Source organism: Pogona vitticeps, chromosome 2 (assembly GCF_051106095.1).
Source record: "Pogona vitticeps strain Pit_001003342236 chromosome 2, PviZW2.1, whole genome shotgun sequence".
Lineage (NCBI taxonomy): Eukaryota > Metazoa > Chordata > Lepidosauria > Squamata > Agamidae > Pogona > Pogona vitticeps.
In genome coordinates, this window is record NC_135784.1 from 86,168,105 (window position 1) to 86,190,943 (window position 22,839).

At 40.2% G+C, this 22,839-nt stretch overlaps 1 protein-coding gene across 2 annotated transcripts in view; it reads right to left on the reverse strand.

Moving 5' to 3' along the window:
* Positions 1-1,148: 1,148 nt before the first annotated feature.
* Positions 1,149-22,839, reverse strand: part of ZNF346 (zinc finger protein 346) — a 28,163-nt gene continuing 6,472 nt past the window's right edge. Inside the window, exons 2-7 of one of the 2 annotated variants that reach the window (XR_012083637.2) lie at positions 17,015-17,118; positions 16,829-16,924; positions 15,110-15,254; positions 14,233-14,469; positions 6,215-6,340; positions 1,149-5,003 (exon numbers count right to left, since the gene is read on the reverse strand). Coding sequence is in view for 1 of the 2 variants with exons in the window: in XM_020791502.3 (XP_020647161.2) it covers positions 4,898-5,003; positions 6,215-6,308; positions 14,233-14,469; positions 15,110-15,254; positions 16,829-16,924; positions 17,015-17,118 (782 nt within the window). In the remaining variant the exon portion in view is untranslated. The remainder of the gene's footprint in view (positions 5,004-6,214; positions 6,341-14,232; positions 14,470-15,109; positions 15,255-16,828; positions 16,925-17,014; positions 17,119-22,839) is intronic. The other variant, XM_020791502.3, reaches the window with a different exon arrangement.

Below are 22,839 nucleotides of genomic sequence, written 5' to 3' on the forward strand. Positions count from 1 at the left end.
TCAATTAGCTTCAGCATGGTTATTCGTGGAGATCTGTCCCATAGCTAAGAATTCCTTATATGAAGCCAATACAACAATTCAATAAATACATAAAAATGAACAAATCAGTCCTGAAATCCAAAAATTATTATGTCAGGAAAACTTTGTGCTGCCATTTGAAATGTCAGTGTGGACATATAAAATATTCAGGAATCTCACAAAGAACTATAACTGTAATTTGCATATTAGCACCTCTCCTCATGTGGAACACTGAGGGATAACAATATATATTGGTCTCTTGTACACATTCTTGTACACGTTCATCTGGAATCTTCAGACTTCTACAATACAAACACATATTCTGATATAACTTACCATGGCAGAGGGGGGGGGGAAGGTTCTTTGCAGAGATACAAGAGGAAGGAGTGCTTACCTAATTATTTCTACAGATTACTTCTTGAAATGACCAATGAGAGACTAGTTTAACTGCATGTCCCTGTAGTACACTGACTTATAGATAGTTGGAAATGATAAGAAAGGTCTAGCAAATCTCTTTAATGACCACTCACCCACCCTGCTAACAATTTTTATCTTCCTTTTGGCCTGATTTTCAGCGCCTGTATCTTTGGCTTTCACTGCAAAAGATTTCATTATGTCTTCATGCACCAAAGGATGGACTGCAACAATCCAATCTTCTACTATAAAATACTATAGGACAAACAAGATATAGTTCAATGCGAAGCTACAATGTCCCAAAGGAAAATGTTTAATCTTCTGTCAGGAGAAATGTAGTGTCCTAGCTACATATGGGGCGGGTCTTTGCCACCTCTAAATACGCCACAAACATATCAACAGGCAGTGCTGTTACTAGGTGACGCTATAGGACCTTTGCCCCAGGATGCCAAATTAGAGGGCACACCCCCGGGGCTGGCCTGGTCTACCACTATAGGAAAAGACAAGATAGACACTTGCCTTTTAAAACAGGTCCACCTGGAACTCAGAAGGTTAAGCCTGTGGCCCAGACATGGAGAAGCAGGAGGCAGCAGTGTCCAGATGGACAGCTGGTCTGTTCAGACAATGGGCAGATAAAGATTTCTTTGACAGAGGACAGGTCTATATGAGGCTTGGTAGACCAGACCTCTGGGCTACACAAGACCAAGAAAGAAATAAAAAAAATCATTTTATTAATATATGGTTTGCTACACAATATTTCTATGAATGTGTATACATGTGTGTGCATTGTTTTGTGGCTCTGACAGTTCTGCTGATGCCCTGTGCAATGGCCAGGTGTTCTAATAGTGCAATTACATTAATTCACTAACTTTTACCTCATTAATTATACAGCTGATTGGAGGGGTGCATTTTATGCTGCTGGCCCCAGCTGCCAAAATTATAAGTTTATCAAAACATCTCTTGTTGCAAGGTCTGCATGGTCATGATTTAATACTGTTCATATTTAATGTTTGAAATTTGAATCCTATTTCATCTCATCTCATCCTCCTCAGAATGAAAACCCAAACAACATAGTTGCCTGCTCCTGTTAAGATCACAATAATCACTATCTATATTGTACAGAACAGTAGACCCTTTTCCTGTATCTGAAGTGTGGTACCAGAGTAAAAGTAGCAGAAACTTTACATATTGCATCATTTGTAGGCACACTTAAGATATTAATTACAGTCATCAGTCTAATGACTGTAGCCAAATGTTAAACATGAAGGCAGCGTCAGTTCAGTCTTCCTTTAATCCAGTGCTGTTCCAAATTCATGTCGCCAAGCAAGCCTTTTTCAAAATGTAAATTTCCACACGTAGACAAACACTGCTCAGCTGGTATCAGTTTAAGTCTCTATCATTTTAGAGCATAGCACTCAGATTGTCTTGGAACATACTGTATGTTCATGTACACTTCTAGAAAAAGGCAACTGCCCGAGGACAATATGCATAAGCATCAAAAACACACACATAATAAAACCTAGATTTGCTACTAATTTTGTAAAACACCACCAATAATTTAATCCTTGTAAGAAGGTAGAGGGTGTCTGGCTGCTAAAAAGAAACCACACACACACATGCACACAGAGAGAGGCAAGAGAGAAATGGAAATTCATGAATTTATCATGTCCCTTCTGATAAGGCGACGTCAGCATACTGATCATATTAATGTCACAGTTGACTTACTCAGCCTTGCATTTGTCAAAAATACTGAGTGTAAGCAACAGCAATAGAATTCAATATATAGTAGAAACCAAATTTTAAAGCCACAGCTTCACAGAGGGAATTACCATGTCCAAAGCTCTACTCTGTAGGCTACGAATGCTCACTGGGCATACCATAAACCAAACTCTGAATACTGCAATAGACACTGGAAAAATGCCAAAACAGAAAAATTAAATGCAGAATAAGAAAAATGAAGCTTAAAAATCAAGACTTACACACACATAGCTATTGGTAAATCAGGATACATATTTGTCCTATTAATTATTCACAGAAGGCTGCATATTCTGTGTGGCAGACTTTAAACAAGATGCTGTCAGAGGAGAATTGTATGCACAGTTACTTTAAAAGGTGAAGGGGGTTAGTCATGCTGTTTGCTAAATAAAGAAATGAGATTATGGTGGAGGGAAAAAACAGCAGGCGGAAACACTTTCAAATCTACTGGAAATTGACATGCAAATTAAGGATGACAAGCCTTACCACACCACCAAAACAAAGCTTCAAAAATAAAATTTTAATTTAAAAAAAACCATACGTCTGCTTGATTTAGACTCGACAGGTAGAAAGTATTTGTTACACAAAAGCTTGGCAATACCAAAGACGGAACAGTGTAATTTATATGATGAGAAGGAATCCTTACCTGGAATGATCTGCCAGTGGCTCTGAATCAACATTGCAAGTATATACTGCTAACCTTGTCCTGCCTAATATTACTGTTGGCAAAGTTGATAAAGACCATAGGAGGAAACAAAAATACACCCATGCAAAGAATATAAAAAATGTACATATAGCTATGTCCACACATTCCCATCTGCCCAATACTGCAGATGGAGATATGGGAGCTACCAGTAAAGACAAAGCTTCCACTCAACTCTTTCATCCCAGCAGAACAGAAGGGGAGGCAAATTCACATGAGATGTCACTAGTAAGACAGAGGACAAAACATCTCAATTGCCATAAATAGTTCTAAAAACACCTTTGCTACCAAGATTAGGTTTGGAATGCAAGAGAGAACAGAAGAAGCCACAAAAATCACACCACAGAAACATCTACAGAAAATATGGATATTCTGTTAATTATGGGGACTCATGGGTTAAACAAGTTTGTAAGCAAGGGAAAATAATGTGTTAGTAAGTCAAGACTCTATCTGAAGCTGACGGGGAGAATCATAAAGAAGAAGAAAAAAGATCCATAATCTGTTTTGAATAGGAGCAGAAAAGCAGCTCAAAGATGGCTAAGTGAGTGTCTCACAATTCTTCAATTTGATGCCATGTCCTATAAACATTTTTCTTTTGGGGGACAAATTTGATTAGAATTTCAGTTGGAGCCAACTGGATGACTATAAACAAATTCAGAGGTTACCAGAATACTGTTTAACTTTCCCCCTGTACTCATGCAAAGGAAAAAAAAGTGACTGATACATAAACTTGGTTTTCTCCATTCCAAGCAAACTCTACAAGCAACTGACTTCAAACATTATTTCCAGCTGATATCTACAATTTCTTCCTCACCCTCACAAAAGTTATCAGAAATAAATGGAAGAGATCTATGAAAAACAGACACCCCAAAGAAATCGGTTTCATGTAAATGGAACTGGAAGAATTCATACAGGAAGGTCTTCTAAGGTAGTGCATCCAAAATCCAAGGCTTGGGAGATTGCTATTGGCTTTACAAAGTTCAGAAGCAGAACTGCTATGAAAATCACAGTTCTTTCATTTAGAATAAAGATGACATATGCCTCAGTTAAACAGGGAGGTGAGCCACAAAATTCACTTCCAGTATCAAAATCAAAACATAGCTTATTTTCTCAGCATTGCCACTCCTTTTACAGATTTGTTGAAATGCTTTCACATTCTGAGAGATAACAAATTTAGAAGTTTTTGTCAAATCAGGAGATATCTGATGAACCATTTAACGCAACATAATGCAACGCTACACAGCTAGGTTTAAACTAGTTTCCATAAGAACACTATGAACTGAGAAAGAAGTGCAGTTTTCTGGAGGCACTGCTAGTTGTTTCAGCTAGCCCTCCACCAGCTTGCCCAGCTGAAGTGGATTATACATACTATTAACTGAAACAACTTTATTAAACAGATTACCAGATGCTCCACAGCCAACATCTGAAGAATTACAAAAAGAATGCAAATGGCAAATTGTTGACCTAAAAATCTCTGCAAACAAATCCAATGGATTCAGAAAGGAGCAAGATAAACACAATGATGGAATGCCCCATTCTAGCAGAGGAGAAGACCACCAGTTTGTCCGTTACACAAATTCCACAGCTCACTCTTAACCAGCACTGTTACCAAGAACAAGCTTTCTTCCAAAGTTTGACCTCCTCTGGCTGGTACGGTTCGCAGAACTCTCTCCTGCTTCTTCTGGGCAGAGGGAAAGGATGGGCTCAAGATGGAATCTTGGCAGGTGCTGAACCTCGCTTGTGTCAGACACAAGCTGCACCCCACCCATCAGCTAATACAGCAACAGATTACACAATGAAAACTATTCTAAAGGACTGAACAAATGCCAACTAGTAGACCTGTCCATTCTAGATCCTTTAGCCAATAGTTAGTTCTGAATCAGCTAAACCTGTACACTGCAGGACAGGAGTTGCATTTAGCCAGAGGAACAATATAATCATAGCTGGCTGATGAATACTGTTCGCTTTTGGGCCGCCAAATATCCAAAAATAGCACTGGCACATGCTCTAGAGGTCCTGGCTGAAATAGCTGTAGCCATCAGGCCCTGTCGTCTCCTCTCGTGTATACAGCGTCCTTGGGTAGCGTGCTGTAACAGGAATTCCTCCTGGTATACTGCAGAATGAAACAGGAAGAGGATTACTTAATCTGCTTTAAAATGGATGGGCAAAACACTCACCTACAGCAGAGAAAATAAGAAAACCAGTCAGAGACCTTATATTTGCCATGCAAATACTAATACCTTTGTATTCAGCTGAAGGAGGCTGGCTACTTTTAAAAATATATATGATCTTTAATTTTCAGTTTAAAATAGGAATGTTTAAAAACTGAAGCTACTAAGTTATTATTAGGAAAGCCATTAGTAAATTATTATACAGTATTGATTTATAAGCATGGTAGCTTCACAGTTGGTCTCTAAATATAGCAATGCCTCTTGCAGATACTCCAAATCAAAGGAAGATTTTTTTTAAAAATGAAAAATGTAAATGAAGAATCCTTTGTTTTCCCCCTGAAACATGAATGTTTACTCTCTATCTACCAAACACAGTAATTTCATTTTCAACTGATGAAAATAAATGACTGTAACATGAAAATTTTTAAAAAAGCCTTGTTATTCTCTATCAGTTATGGACACTTTATTTTGCCTGTTGCTTTGTTTTTGTGAGGCAAAGATAAGTCAAGGCAGAGCAAGAAAGCAAATACATAGAAAAGAAGAAAACACAGAATTGTCTAATACACAGGTTCCTATACAGTGGTGCCCTGCTAGACACTTACCCCGCTTGACGATGACATTTTTTTGCGATTGCTATTGCGATCACAAAACGATGTTTCCAATGGGGGAAATCCACTTTACGTTGATTAGGAGCCTGCTTTGCGAACCATTTGTTCGCAAAACAATGTTTTTTCCAGCTCCACAAAATGGCTTCCCTCCCTTCTCAAAATGGCTGCTTTCCAGACGGAAGCTTTGCATTACAACGATTTAGAACAGCTGATCGGTGGTTCTCTATGGGCAATCTTCACTGGACGAGCAAGTATTTCCCCCATTGGAATGCATTGACCGGTTTTCAATGCATTCAAATGGGGATTTTTTTCGCTTGACAATGATTTCGCTTAACAGTGATTTTGCTGGAACGCATTATCGTCATCAAGTAGTTAACTTTACAAATGTTAGAACTGGTAAAGAAACCCTATATGAGAATAATGTATATCTTAATTTAATTTATTTCCGGCCAACTGGAAACAAAATATAGGACACCTTTCTTATTCAGTATCAGGAAGGCTACATGGTTTAGCTACTACAGGCAGCAGAACATTTAAACACTTACTGGTTCTTGTGTTTGAAACCACTGATGTGAGCTTGGTACTGCTCTATGGAGTTTAGTACTATGTTGCAATCTTCACAGGGATACCCTTTCCCAGCTGAAAGACAGTGTTAGATGTGATCACTAAGTCTGTGGAAGTAAACAGTCAAATTTTAATGTCAATTAACAATTGTAAAGTGGAACTCACAGCTACTAAGTCAACGTCAATGCCAAGAAGGCTAAGCAATATAGTCAGCTAAGCAATATCATTCATTGCCTGTGAAAGGTCGTTATCAGTATCCAAGTTGCTTCGTCAATTTTTTCTAGCATATTCTTAATGTACTTTAGTCATGATCAACTACATAAGACATGGGAGATATATGATCTCCTAATGTGTATATTTCTGTTTTAAAGTAATTGGAGGAAGATCTAAATTCGATTGGAATATGAATGCTGGCTGTCACTGCTCCGTATCATGGTGTTAGTTCATGAAAATTGCAAGGAGGAGGATTAGTGTTAATCAACTCCTTTTCTAGATAAGCTGCACTAATCACATCTTGACACCCCACCTCCCAATAGCATAAGAAATACTGGGAAAACTGATTGTTTATCTTCCACTTATTTTGTGTTGGCTATCAGAGGTAGCATTCTTTGTGTAGACCACAGAGGTCCTGCTTCAATGCTATTTTCTACATGTCTTTTTACTGTACCAGAGGAAAAGTAAAACTCATTTTCAAAATCAGCTATGACACAAATGCATGGTATGCTCCTAATTGTACTGCACTTGCGCTGCATTTTATCATAGAATCATAGATTAGTGAAATAACCCCTGCTCGATGCAGGAATACAGATCAAAGGGTATCTACCAGGTGGTTGTCTAAGTTTCTCTTGAATGCCTCCAGTGTCGGAGCACTCACCGCCTCTCGAGGAAACTGGTTCCACTGTCTTACTGCTCTAACAGTTAGGAGGTTCTTCTTGATATTCAACCAAAATCTGGCTCCCTGTAACATGAGCCCATTGTTATGTGTCCTGCACACAGGGAAGACTGAGAACAAATCCTGCCCCTCCTCTGAATGACAGCCTTTCAAGTATTTATTATCATATCTGTCTTCCCTCTGTCTTCTGTCTTCTTTTCTTACCCTCAGTCGTCTTTTCTCAAGGCTAAACATTTTGGCCAGTTCTTTCTGTCTTTCCTCTTAAGGCTTGGCTTCTAGCCCCCTGATCATCCTTATTACCTTCCTCTGAACTTGTTCCAATTTGTCAACATCCTTCTTAAAGTATGGTGCCCAGAACTAGACACAATACTCAAGGTGATGCCTAACCAGTGCTGAAGAGAGAGGAACTAGCACCTTGTGGGATATGGAAGCTATACTTCTGTTAATGCAGTCTTTTTTTGTAGCCACATTACGCTGCTGGCTCATATTCGCATTCATATTGACGTACAATTCCAAGATCCTTCTTGCTTGTAGTCAGCTATCCCCCATGTTGTAACTGTGCACTGGTTTCTTTTTCTGAAGTGCAGTACTTTGTATTTATCCCTGTTGAATTTTTTTCTGTCGCCTTAAGCCCAGTGCTCCAGCCTATCAAGATCATTTGAATTTTGTTTCTGTCTTCCAGGGCATAAGCCATTCCACTCAATTTTGTGTCATCTGCAAATTTGACAAGCATTCCCTGCACTCCCTCAACCAAGTCAGTAATAAAAATGTTGAATAGAACAGGGCCCAGGACTGAATCCTGGGGTATCCCACTTGCTACCTCCACCCAGTTGGAGAAGAAGCCATTAATCATCAACCTCTGAGTATGATTCTGTAGCCAATTGTGTATGGACCCAACACTCGATCTATCTAGACCAGTCCACAGCCTAGGTAGGACCAGGCCATGGACACAGATCTCCTGCCTCCCCTGCGATTGCCCCCCCCGCAAGCACCGCTGCACACAAGCACACCCCACCCCCTGCATGCGTGTGAGCAGCCCCCGTGAGTGCTGGCACACAGATACGTGCAAGCTCCACACCCCCCGCAAGCATGCCATGCCTCCCCAACCGGTCTGCGGTTGAGAAAATGTTGGGACCACTGAACTAGACCACACCTAGTTAGCTTTGCTAATCAGAGTATCATGGGGCAAAAGATTTGCTAAAGTAAAGATATATTATGTCTAAAGCATTCTTTCTGTCTATCAGGGAAGTTACCTGATCAAAAAATGAGATCAGGTTAGTCTGGCAGTTTTTGTTCTTGACAAATCTGTGTTGGTTTCTAGTTATTACCGCTTTGTTTTCTCCATTTTCTGCTTTGATGATAAAGCAGTCACTATGTTTGCATAGTGACCGCTTTATCATCTGTTCCAGAATTTTACCCAGGACTGATGTCAGGCTGACTGGTCTGCAGTTCCCAGGTTCCTCCTTTTTGTAGACAGGGACAACATTAGCCCTCCTCCAGTCATTTCGTACCTCACCCATTTCCCATGATTAAAAAAAAGAAAAAGAAAATAAGAAAAAAAAAGACAGTGGTTCTGAGAATTCTTCAATCAATTCCTTCAATATTTTTGGGTGTATTTCATCCGGCCCTGGAGCTCTGAACTCAAGGTAATAAAGTATTCCTCGACTCTTTGTTTATCTATCTCCAGCTGCAATCCTGTCCCCTCCACCTGCCCTTTACATTTGTCTGGAGATTCAGTCTGTCCTATGGGAAAAGACTGAGCTAAAATAGGAATTGAGCACCTCTGCCTTTCCTTTGTCATCTGTTATCATTTTTCCATTTCCATTGAATAGCTGTGTCACTATTTCTTTTCTTTGTCTTTTGCTTCGCACATACCTGAAAAATGCTTTTTATTGTTTTTAGTATCTCTAATCACAGCTCATTCTCAGCTTTTGCTCTCTTAATCCCATCCCTGCATTTCCTTGCTACTTGTCTGTACACTGGTGACCTTGTCTTCTTTCCACTTCCTATACATGTCTTCTTTTATTTTGTTTTCAGGCCCTGCCTGAGCTTTTTGGGAAGCCATGCTGACCTTTTTTTGCTGCCTCCTACCTTTTTTTCTTGTTGGAATTGTTTGCAGTTGTGCTTTTAAAATTTCTTTTTTAAAGAAACTCCCAGCCTTTTTGGACTCCATTTCTTGTTAGGACCCCTTGCTATGGGACCTTACTCATCCTTGTTCCGAGATTATTAAAATTCACTTTTTGAAAATCCAGCACATGTGTGTAACTACACTCTGCTTTGGTTTCCTTTGAAATCAAGAACACTAGCAGAACTTGGTCACCCTTGCCCAGTGTGTGTAAATTTTAAAACTTAGTTGTTGCAAATCACAGGTAGTTATATAACAACCTTCCTTCATAAAAATGGTGTGCAACGTAGTCTATGCTGACATATTTTTACCACTGTAATTTTTATTTGAGCTTGCTTATAGAACTGCCAATAAATATGTCTATTAGGCCACCTGGTATTGAATGTCAGAGAGAAATTTAAGAGGAAAAGAATGTACCAGTCTTCATGAAAATACCACACAAGTGGTACCCTAGATGCTCAAAAAACCTGTTTTACTAAGAAAAATTGTGTTGCACTACATTTCAGAATGGCTTTTACTTAAATCGGTTCAAATCACTCGTAGAATCAAGAGACTGGAAAGAGACTACAAGCCTCTGTACCTAAAAATTTTAATTTGGGAATTGTGTAAAGTATCCCGACTGTAAATGAATATTAATTATTCTTTCAATTCAGGATTGTGGATATGGGATGTACAAATCTGAGAATTTGGTTATACACTGTGATCAAACATATCAGCCATTCAACTGTATTTCACAAATTCTAATACAAGGTCTGTCTGTCTGTCTGTCTGTCTTTCTATCAGAACATTGCATAATTTAAATTTATGGATGTACAGTGGTGCCTCGCTTAGCGATCGCTCCGTTGAGCGATGAAATCGCTTAGTGATGGGGTTTTGGCCATCGCCAGAGCGATCGCTAAGCAATGGCCCCTATAGGGAAAAATCGCTTTGCGATGATCACGGGTAAGCGATCATGGCAAAGCGACCCTTTTTGCACAGCTGATCGGTGGTTCCAAAATGGCCGCTGGAAAAACAAATTGGCTGCTGGAAAAACAAAATGGCCGCCCGCTGTTTTGCCTTGCTTTAAAGGCACCGAAAATGGCTGCCCCTATGGAGGATCTTCGCATAAGGTCAGTTTTTAAGCCTATAGGAACGAATTAAACACGTTTTAATGCGTTTCTATGGGCTTTTAAAAATCGCTTAGCGATTAAATCGCTTAACAACATTTTTCCTGGAACGGATTAACGTCGCTAAATGAGGCATCACTGTATATGAAATATAGGCAAAACTAAAAACAAATTACAGTTTGATATAAATATATTAAACACAGCCCTCTATTTCAAGGAAACAGTCTACAAATCTGAATCAGCTCTTATTTTTTTCTCCACTTGTGTATTTTGAATATTGGCCAAAGGGGGCTGTGTTTTTCAAACAAACTGGTTGCAGCTTAACTTTAGCAAGGCAGTAAAACTATGACATTCACTGGAAATCTCCCCCAAGTAAAATTAGTTTCTGGGAAGAGGGACCTCAGATTTAATTAAATTTCATAAAATGCCGTTGATTGCCATGAGCACATTCACTGGAACCACTGAAGCAACAAAAGAAGATGTAGAACTAAACTGAGGTATGTTTGGAGGCAAAAATGAAACCTTTCTTTCTGTCAGTACATGTAGTGCCATAAATCGATTCTTCATTTAATAATATTGCTCTGATTGTGTGAGCTACAGCAGTGCATTATTTGCTTTGTCTAGATAAGTATGTTTAACAGTTAACAAAGCTTCTTGGACAGCCTCACAGCATCCAGTAACTAGCATTTGCATTACTGTTAGTGCAATGAGCTGTATACAAAATATTCTCAGTAACTTCTAAATGCTTTAAATTTGTGAATGCTTTTACTGATAATTCAGACTCTTTATTTTTTTGTTTTTGTTTTTTCTTTTTGGACAGATGGATAACCTTTCCTGGACATATTTGTCAAATCATGTATTTTCAAAGTTATTTATCTGATAAGGTCCCCAGTAACATTTAGCTCCATGAGTTACTTCTGAAAATATAGTAATAATTTTCTCCTACAGTTTAGCCTCCTTTGATCATTGCTCAAATCCACAGATGTAAACATCTTCCCTCATTAGATGGAACGAACTGGTTCATTATTGCTTTGGTGGGCAAAACTGGAACTAACAGCTGGAAGCTTCAATGACCCAAATTTTGGCTTCTTCTAATGTAAGAAGTGAGAACTTCTTCACACTGGAATTAGAAAATGATGGTTTCTCATTTGCTGAAAATATTTCAGCAGAGGCTGAACAGCCATCTGTCAAAAATTCCAACTCAGCAGGACATTTGACTCAATAACCTATCAACTCTTATTCTGTCAGAGACATTCTGAAAGGTTTTGTTTTAACCACAGCACTCTCTCCAAATTTATCTCTCAACTACTCCTTCAAGTAGTTTACTTAAGTCAACCTATCTACAGTTCCCAACATCTTCAAACAATTTTAAATTTGGAATAAACAGAACTTTTCAGTAAAGTCACTCAGTGCCTACTCCAGATACAGCCTTCAAAATGGGGAAAGGCAAGGATAATGATCAGCTCCAGCATTTCATTTGTAACAGTTTGGCATTCCTGGCTATAGATTGTCTGTTGGAATTTCCCAGCCATCCAAGGTTCCCTCCAAGGTGTGCGGCTGCGCATGCGCCTCCACCTCCCTCCACACCGCTTGTCTCCTCCTCCACACAGCTCCTTTGGTTCTGGCTGCAATGGAACCCTGTTTTGGGGCCGGGGCAGAGTCGCACGTGCAAGAGGCAGAGCCTCACCCAGCAGGACTGAAAATTAGAGGGTACGTTACAACCATCTTGTCCTAGATTTTCCATCCTTGTCCTGTTTTATTGGACATGGTTAAAATGGGTGTTAACATGGTGTCACAAATATACCTGTTTCTGAAGCCCTTACTGGAAAAGAAATTAACTGCTAGCTGTATAGAAAATTTTGATCACCATATGGTATTTGATATGTATAGAACCCTATTAGTTATACCCACAAGCATAACTTCATTGACATTAATAACTTACAGCAAATGAACCTGCAGAGTGACTTACTATGTGATAAGAAATGCTTTTGCCACTTACTATGTAGCATGTTGCTGCTGAAACTTATGCCTGTAGCATTGAGGTAGCTCAAGTAGGATTCCAGACAGAGACCTATCTTCAGTTGGCCTAAATTTCTGGCACTAATATATCCTTATTTTAATGCTGGACAGTGCTGAATCCTGTTGCTTTGCATAAAAGTTACACTGGAACAGGACCATTGAATCAGTGGTGATTTGGTGTGTCCACTCCACACATTCTATTGATTCAAATAGATCTACTCAAGTTGTGACTGGTTACATTAAAGGAAGTTTCACCTAGAGTTTGTCCATTTGAATCAATGGCACTTTCAGAGGAGCTGACTCACCAAATCCCCACTATTCTAGTGTGCCTTACTATGCTAGCCAATAGGGTTTCAGCCAGTGTCCTAAATTTGCACTTATACTACTTGTAAATGTATCTGTACACGAATTTCCACAACACACCTCAGCATTAATAAGGGGCCAAAAGTAATAATCATAGGTAAATTATAAGAGTGAGATTATATGTAAAATATTTATACATTTGTACATTTGACATAAGATCTGAGGAAGGAGACTTGTCCATGGAAGCTTGCATTAAAATGCAGCAGTTAGTATTTAAAGTACCACAATGTTTTTGTCTTTATTTTTCATATATACATATGTTTCTGTTTTTGCTTCTGTTTTGTTTTGTGCCTGAAATGCTTGCAGCTACTTCTAAAACTACATTACTGAAAGGTGTGGTACTCATTCACCTTTTGTGGGCACAGATATAAGACCCCAAGCACTTCTTACAACACCTTTCATATACTAGGTAACTACTTTCTCTATACAAACTGTATATCCTGTAACGTTCTCTGAATATGTTTTTTTTTCTGGATCTAGGATTTCTATCAAAATTCATACACCATGTAATTTGTACATATCTAAAAATTAGAACAATGTCTAACATGTAGCAGTATTTTTTTTCTAAAATGGCCGTAATATTCATTTGTACATTCCTTGCAGGAGACAACTTTTCCTTTTCATTTCCACAGGAAGCTTCCACTATAATACCTGCTTTGTGTTCAGAATGATGTTGTGAACTATTCCAAGTCATTCAGCAACATGTGAAAGCTATGAATATTAAAAGCCATTTGTTTGTTTTTACAAGGCATGTTATATTTTAACTGTAATATATGGAAAGCCTAAGAATTCTAGATGATGTTACAACCACATGACCTAATCTTAAAAATATTCCATTCTCTTAATGAAGGAACAGCTGCCATTCAAGGTCTGAGAACCACACACGGATTTAGCAGGCCTGCACCTACTCCCTGTCTACTCACAAATATTTTTGTTTTTAAGAGGCTTTTTTGGTTGGTCTTTCAGTCTCTTACACCTTTTTCTCATACATCTCTGCCACTCTCCTCTTGGCTTTAATCTCCACAGAGCTACCCTTGGGTAGATATTCTAGCATTTGCATTATATACAAGTCTCCATTGCTTTGTCATTTCTTGTGCATTAGTTGCAATTCTTTTATTTCTTCATGGTACATTCCCTGACTTTATTGTGTAAAACTTCTATGTTGCAACATGTCTTTTTCTTGAACACATCCTATTACTGGAATTTCTTCTCAATTGTCTTTTTAAAAGTTACATTACACTTGCTTTTGTTTCTTTTTGGATGTATTTTAATATTTGCTCTCTGTATTTTAACACTTTTGCCATTTTAGTAACATTTTCTATCAATTTCTGATATTTCTACTATAAAGGTATTCACTACAGTTTTTCAGACTGCCCAGGGTTGTCTTCTGGCTATTTATGTGTTATTGCCAAGTACTTTCATTTAGGTTACTCTACAAATATCCTATATTGTTAATTTTTAAAACATCTGGAAACTTTGCTATGAAACACTCACCTGTGGAGGCAGTAGGTTCTTCAGGGGTTCTCCCATAGTGTGCCATTAGCTTAAGTTTTGTCTCCTGCTTTTTGTGTTTCTTGCCCACGTAGTGCTGTTTTGCCATCAGGGGATTATTGAATGTGGCATGACAGAGATTGCAGAATTTGTCCGGGTCAGAAGTGTTTTGATTCTCTTCATTAGAAGATACAGTAGTGGGAGGAGGTTCAGCAGGTTGTTTCTGGGCAGGTTCAGTTGCTGCAAAAGCAGTTCAAAGGCAGGATCCAAAAATTAAAACACAAAACAATCAAAAGAGCTGAAAATATAATGTTACATAGAAAAAATTGTAGTATCTTTAGTAGGTAAAAAATATCACCTGTGAAAATGTGAATGTCTTTACTGTTTGTGCTCACACATATTTACAGTGACAAAGCAAACTACATATAGTAGCAATCTCTGAGAGCCAGCATGGTAGAGTGGATAGAATAATGGACTACAGCTCAAGTTCCTGTTCAGCCACAGAAACTCACTGGGGATGATGCTGATAAAAGTACTGCTTACGTAATTCAACTACTTTGGAAACTCTGTTTGGGTCACTGTAAATCAGATGCAAGTTGACTGCACATAACAATAACAAAGTTTTCATAGAAATACTTTGGTGCAGGATTTGTTTGTCTATATCACCAAAGTACTCTACGACCATAGTTATCAAGGAAAACACATAATACCACAAACTGAAAATATGCTTCCCCCAGTTCTCTCAAGCAAAGTCTCATTATGGCATGCAGGGATCACTGTCCTTTGCTTGTACAAAACAATCAAAGGCTATGAACTATTATGACTAGGGCTTCTCTCTCATATACCATGGGACAATTTCTCTGCACTTCTGTGATCATACCTTCTCCTTGAGGAGACTGTTGTTTCAGCTTCAGATTCCTGGCATGCGTCTTGCCTAAATAGTGGGAGTTAGCCACAACAGGTGAGGAAAAAGTCATGTTACAGATGGGACAGCATTTGTTCCTGTCTTCTCCATTGCTGCTTTGCTGTTTGAAAGAAGCAACACAGAAATGTATTGGCTCCAAAGCAGCAGAAGTCTACCAATAAAACGTTCCAAGTGCAGGTATGAGACTGCAGTTTGTTACTGCTGTTCAATATTTTTCACTAAAACTCAACTTTCAAGAAGCTAGGGGACCCCCCCCCAATTATTCATTTTAAACATGACATCACCCAAGATGGAATTTTGTTTTCAAGGCATGTTTATGACTAAACACAGAACTATCAATCTAGTGTTCAAATTAACTTGAGAAGGCCTATTCTAGTGTGCATACTTTTTAAAAAATGAACAAATGGTCTTTCCCCTTCCAGAATTCCTGAGGGTTATTCCTGGTGTAGAGGTATATTCTTGATTAAGTGAGTATATTTTAAATATATTTTTGCCTTTGACTATGCAGACCTTTGTCGGCAAGGTGATGTCTTTGTTTTTTAAGATGTTGTCTAGGTTTGTCATTGCTTTCCTCCCAAGAAGCAGGTGTTTTTAATTTTGTGGCTGCTGTCACCACCTGCAGTGATCATGGAGTCCAAGAAAGTAAAATCTGTCATTGCCTCCAGATCTTCTCCTTCTATTTTCCAGGAGGTGATGGGACCAGTGGCCATGATCTTAGTTTTTTTTGATGTTGAGCTTCAGAACATGTTTTGCACTCTCCTCTTTCACCCTCATTAAGAGGTTCTTTAATTCCTCCTCACTTTCTGCCATCAGAGTGGTATCATCTGCATATCTGAGGTTGTTGGTATTTCTTCTGGCAATCTTAATTCTGTTTTGGGATTCATCCAGTCCTGCCTTTCATATGATGTACTCAGCATACAAGTTAAACAAGCAGGGAGACAATATGCAGTCTTGTCGTACTCCTTTCCCAATTTTGAACCAATCAGTTGTTCCATATCCAGTTCTAACTGTTGCTTCCTGTCCCACATATAGATTTCTCAGGAGATAGATAAGGTGGTCAGGTATTCCCATTTCTTTAAGAACTTGCCATAGTTTGCTGTGGTCCACGCAGTCAAAGGCTTCTGCATAATCAATGAAGGAGAAGTAGATGTTTTTCTGGAACTCTCTGGCTTTCTCCATAATCCAGTGTATGTTAGCAATTTGGTCTCTAGTTCTTCGGCCCTTCAAAATCCAGCTTGTACTTCTGGGAGTTCTCGGTCCACATACTGTTGAATCCCACCTTGGAGGATTTTGAGCATAACCTTACTAGTGTGTGACATGAGTGCAATTGTACGGTAGTTAGAGCATTCTTTGGCACTGCCTTTCTTTGGGATTGGGATGTAAACTGATCTTTTCCAATATAAAAAATCAGACTAGGGCTTATTTTCAGGGTAGGTCTTATTTTTGAGGAAACAGGATATGTAAGGACCATTCCTACAAAGATTTCAAGCATATCAGACAACAACAACAACAACAACAACAAAACCAAATTGCAAGAGTGTCCAATCCCAGATATTCTCTTTGGTGCCTTACCCTGTAAAGTCAAAAAATATTACACTGAATGGATCAGATAAGCTTTCCAATCCATTAATATTATTAGGCTGTAATTCTCTAAGATCCAGTGATCATAATTACCTGTTTTGTGTCTAGTTTTATTTTCTTCTTCTGGATGATCTCCTCCTCATGATGAATAGTCATGTATCGCCGAACTTTGTTTGCATGTTTCTTGCTCTGGTAAAATTGAAAAAAGAAGCGCAAGGTAAGGAAAGCAGAAATCCTGCACAAAACAGTTTCAAGAGTTGCCTTTAGCTTAAACTGTACCTGATAATGAGCAAGCTTTTGAGATTCAGAGATCAGCACTGCACTGCATACTTTGCACTGGGTGTCTGTGAAGATATGGCTGTTCTCTTTGATCAGACGATCCACTGTAAAAAGTATACCAATATTAAAAACAAATGGAAAGCTATGACAAAGATGCAACTATCAAGAATTCTGCCAGTGTCAATTGCACAGATGACCATAGCAACTTCAAAAATAAATTAAGTGAAGACCTTGTGACAAACACTGAATTCAGAGTTTTTGTTGTTGTCGTAAATAACAGGTCTAACGCTAGTCATGGGAAAATGCAACTACTTGAGGGAGTAAAGAAAGAAAAATGACATTCAGTTATTTAATTCTCAGTACCTACTTCAAGACGACAAAAAAAAAAAAAACCCTACATAATTTAGAGGGTGGCTAAAGTCATCAAGTAGTAACTCATAGTTAAGTAACAATACATATACTGTTCCCTTGATCAGACTGGAGGGCAAACTTTAGGACTGAATAATTTAAATGTTTTACAAATTATTAAGACAGAGCAGTGATAAAGATGGAGAGGCAGGAATAAGGTTCATTCACACACTGGGAGACCACCGCAGAGTAAAACAATTTCAAGTGACTTCATTTAATGATTCACCTTGTAAGTACTGTTGTTTAAATCAGCAAAGAAAAAGGCCCAACATTTCTTCCTAGCATTGATCCATGTCCATTTTAAATTCAATGCCAATACTTTCATTAGTCTTCAGCTAAGCAGTCAATTCACTAACACAAATTTTGCAGCAAAATATGAATAGAGAGCATGCCTTCTTGTCCCCAAAGTGGACATAACTAGTGTCCTATGCAGCATCACCAACACGTTCTTTAATACAAAGCCTCAACACAGAGTTTCCTGGAGACATCCAAGATCAAAACATTGGCATCAGCTCGATTTGATCCTCAACAGATGTTCTAGCCTTCCTAGTATTATGATCACATGCAGTTACCAGAGTGCTGATTGTGATACTGATCACTCCCTGGTGTGTAGTAGAGTAAAACTGCGAACAAAGAGATTGTATCACACGAAAAAGGAAGGAAGACCACGTATTGACATCAGCAAGACTCGCGATCAAAGAAAAGTGAGGGAATTTGCCCAAGCACTTGAGGAAACCCTTCCAGGTCCAGCTAATGTAAATGCACCTGAACGATGGCCACATTTCAAGAACACTGTGTATAACACTGCCTTGTCCACATTTGGCAAAAAGACCAAAAAGACGGGAGACTGGTACGAAGCCCATTCAGAGGAGTTGATTCCAGCCATCGAGGATAAGAGGAGAGCTCTAGCAGAATACAAAGCCTGTCCTAGTGAGTACAACTTGCAGGCTCTTCGAGCTGCTCACAGCCAAGTCCAACAGACTGGCAGGAGATGTTCCAACGATTATTGGCTTCAGCTCTGCTCTCAGATACAGATAGCAGCAGACACAGGTAACATCAAAGGAATGACGGTATCAAGCAGGCTTTAGGTCCAATACAGAAGAAATCTGCTCCCTTGAAGTCTGCTACAGGAGTGATCATCCAGGACCGAGCACAGCAGATGGAACGCTGGGTGCAGCACTACTCTGAGCTACATTCTAGAGAGAATGTAGTAACCGAAGAGGCATTAAATAACATTGAGTGCCTGCCTGTCTTGGAAGAGCTGGACAGTGAAACAACTTTAGCAGAAATAAAAGCGGCCTTGGATTTCCTTGCCTCTGGCAAGGCACCTGGAAAGGATAACATCCCTGTTGAAGTGCTGAAAAGAGATCATCACCACCGAGTTGTATGAAGTCTTTCGTCTCTGCTGGAGAGAAGGTGGAATACCACAGGACATGAAGGATGCAAACATTGTTACATTGTACAAGAACAAAGGAGACAGGGGTGACTGCAATAACTACCACGGTATCTCTCTTCTCAGCGTTGTAGGGAAGCTGCTGGCCCGTGTTGTGCTGAAGAGACTCCAGGTACTTGCAGACAGAGTCGATCCAGAATCACAGTGTGGATTTCGAGCTAATAGATCCACCACTTACATGGTATTTTCCCTCAGACAGTTGCAGGAGAAATGTAGGGAACAACAACAGCCACTCTTTGTGGCCTTCATAGATCTCACAAAGGCCTTTGACTTGGTTAGCAGGGACGGCTTTTTTAAAATACTTCCCAAGATTGGATGTCCACCTCAATTCCTTAACATCATCAGGTCCTTTCACAAGGATATGAAGGGCACTGTAGTTTTTGATGGCTCAACATCAGATCCCTTTGATATCTGAAGCGGAGTAAAACAAGGCTGTGTCCTTGCGCCGACTCTGTTTGGGATCTTCTTTGCTGTCATGCTGATGCATGCCTTTGGAACTGCAACAGAAGATGTCTATCTCCGACTAGATCAGATGGAAAGCTCTTTAATCTCTCTAGATTTAAAGCAAAGACCAAAGTCCAACTGAAATGCATGTGGGACTTCCTCTTTGTCAATGATGCAGCTATTGTTGCCCACTCTGCTGAAGACCTCCAACAACTCATGAACCGTTTCAGCAAGGCCTACCAAGACTTTTGACTAACAATCAGCCTGAAGAAAACACAAATCATGTGCCAGGGTGTGGACTCAACTCCCTCTATTACTATCTCCACGCAAGAATTGGAGGTTGTTCATGAATTTGTGCACCTTGGCTCAACAATCTCTGACACTCTCTCCCTGGATGTCGACCTGGATAAACGCATTGGGAAAGCAGCTACCAATTTCTCTAGACTCACAAAGAGAGTATGGCTTAATAAGAAACTGATGGCACACACCAAAATCCAGGTCTATAGAGCCTGTGTCCTGAGCACACTTCTGTATTGCAGCGAGTCCTGGACCCTCTGTGCACGGCAGGAGAGGAAGCTGAACACCTTCCATATGCGTTGTCTCTGACGCATTTTTGGTATCACCTGGCAGAACAAAGTTCCAAATAGAGTAGTCCTAGAACAAGCTCGAATTTTTAGCATGTATAAATTACTGAAACAGCGATGTCTATGTTGGCTTGGGCATGTCGTGAGAATGTCTGATGGTCGGATTCCGAAAGATCTCCTGTATGGAGAATTAGTGCAGGAAGACCGCCCCAGAGGGAGACCACAGCTGTGATACAAGGACATCTGCAAGCGGGATCTGAAGGCCTTAGGAATGGACCTCAACAGATGGGAAACCTTGACATCTGAGCATTCAGCCTGGAGGCAGGCGATGCATCATGGCCTCTCCCATTTTGAAGAGACACTTGTCCAGCTGGCCAAGGCAAAGAGGCAGTCCCAAAACCAGCCAAATCAGGGAGCTGGACAGGGGACAGATTGTATTTGTCTTCAATGTGAAAGAGACTGTCACTCTCGAATTGGTCTCAGCCACACTAGATGCTGTTCCAAGACCTCCATACAGAGCATGTTACCATAGTCTCTCGAGACTGAAGAATGCCTACTGAATGCAGCATCGATAACAGAAGGGCTACCTGTGTGGTCAGCAACTATATCTTAGGCCCGTGATTTTACAATCAAGGATTTACACACGAATAATGTAGCAGGTTGGAAAACATAAATGCGTGGGTTGAAAATCTTGTCAGTTGTGACTGTTATGTAGTCAATTTTAAAAACTAATTCCTTGCATCCATTTTACAAATGCTAGCAAATCACTATAATGACAAGACAAATTACATTTCAAATACTTATTATATACGCCAGAAACATATTTCAAATACTCTTATTATACATACCAGAATTATGCTTACTGGTAATAAATAATACAATAAAGAGTAAGATACCCACAAAAAACAGGATCTTCTAGCACCTTAAAAAACCAAGAGATTTTACAGACAGAAGTCTTTGAAGAAAAAAACTGGACAAAAAAAGAGACAATTAAATGCACAAGATTCATTTCTGACACTGTTAACTGATTCTATGCAAAGTTCAACTGCCTCGAGAATGGCTATAAAAACCTCCCATTGTCCTCAACAGAGTAAGTATTCATTAAATAACCTTTTGTAACACAGCCAATAGTAAGTTATTAATAGTGTTCTTAAAGGAGAGGAACAGAGATAGGGGACACCTAGATTTGTTATAGGGATTTCTGGATTCCTGTCTCTGTCACTGACAACTGATGGAGCCATTGTAGATAAGGGGGCAGTTTGTAAGCAGGAGTAGACGCAACCCTTGAGATATGAAAAGTAACAAGCCCCTTTGCTATGTATTGAGATCATGTGAGGAACAAAATTTACCCAGTCTCAAAACGAGCTTTAGAAGAACTGGGAGGGAAGTTTCACACTTGCAGATACAGTGTCTTATTAGCATCGTAGTTCCATGAAGATCTCATATCTCAGTCTCTATAGGGGGAGGGATAAACACTGATTCTGGCTGACTGCTAAGGTCCTTCCCCAAATGGATACAGCCTGCAATATAGAGTTCATGCACCACATGTCTGACAAAATTGAGAACATTGATCTATAATAAATTTGACAGTCTTGTGGTTCTTTTAAGAAATCTTATTATAGAGTAACAAAGTGTGGTATCTAAAAAGTAAGCTGAAGTGTGGTATCTAAAATAAGCTGAAGTGTGGTATCTAAAAAAAATAAAACACTTTGGAATTACAAGGTTCCCAAAGGCTTCCTCTGGGCAAAAGGGAGCCTTAGGGAGACTTAGGACCTAAAATGAGGGGATAAAGTAAAGGTAAAGGTTCCCCTTGACAATTTTTGTCCAGTCTTGTTTGACTCTAGGGGGCAGTGCTCATCCCCGTTTCCAAGCCATAGAGCCAGCGTTTTGTCCGAAGACAATCTTCCGTGGTCACATGGCCAGTGCGACTTAGACACAGAACGCTGTTACCTTCCCACCGAGGTGGTCCCTACTTATCTACTTGCATTTGCATGCTTTCGAACCGCTAGGTTGGTGGGAGCTGGGACAAGCGACGGGAGCTCACTCCGTCGCGTGGATTCGATCTTACGACTGCCTGGTCTTCTGACCCTGTAGCACAGGCTTCTGCGGTTTAGCCCGCAGCGCCACCATGTCCCTAAAAAATGAGGGGATAGGAAGTTAATCCGTTCTGGGGGGACGTTCGTACCTTGGGAAGTTCGTAAGTCGACCTACCATTTCCCACTGAAATGCTTGGGAACGGAATTAATCCGTTCCAGCATTTCAAAAAAATAAATAAATTACAAAAATAAAAAGAGCAAGTCCCACGTTGGGACTGCAAACACACACACACACACACACACACACACACACACACAAACCACAGAAACATAATCCCCCCCAGTTCAAACCCACCTTCCAAAACCCACACAGAAAAGTTAAAAAAAGAGGACTTACCAGTCCGAAGCCTCCCAGCGCTCTGCTGGTTCCATGCGGCGGGGGCGAGCGGCCAGGCGGCCCGGCTGCTCTAACCACCGGGCGCTCCGCTGCCTTTGGAGCTTTCAAAGGGCTTCCTCCGATGTCAGGGAAAGCCCTTTGAAACCTCTGAAGGCACCGATCGTGGCAGCGAGGACGCCCAGGGAGGTCTCCCATGGTGGTGTGCAAGCCTTGGGAGACCTCCCTGGGGGTCCCCGCCGCCGCGATTGGCGGCTTTGGAGCTCTCTGAAGCCAAAAAGGTAGGGAGAAAGTGCGGGATGTTCGAACTTCCCTCGCTTTCTCCCTGCCTTTTTGGCTTCTGAAGCAAGCCGGGCTCCCGGGGAGAAATCAGCTCCCTCCTTTCACCTGATGCTGAGTCCCCGTCGCGCTGGCTGAGCTCAGCCCAGGGCGAAGAGGACTCAGCATCGGGTGAAAGGAGGGAGGCGATTTCTCCCTGGCCGGCCGGCTTGCTTCCAAAGCCAAAA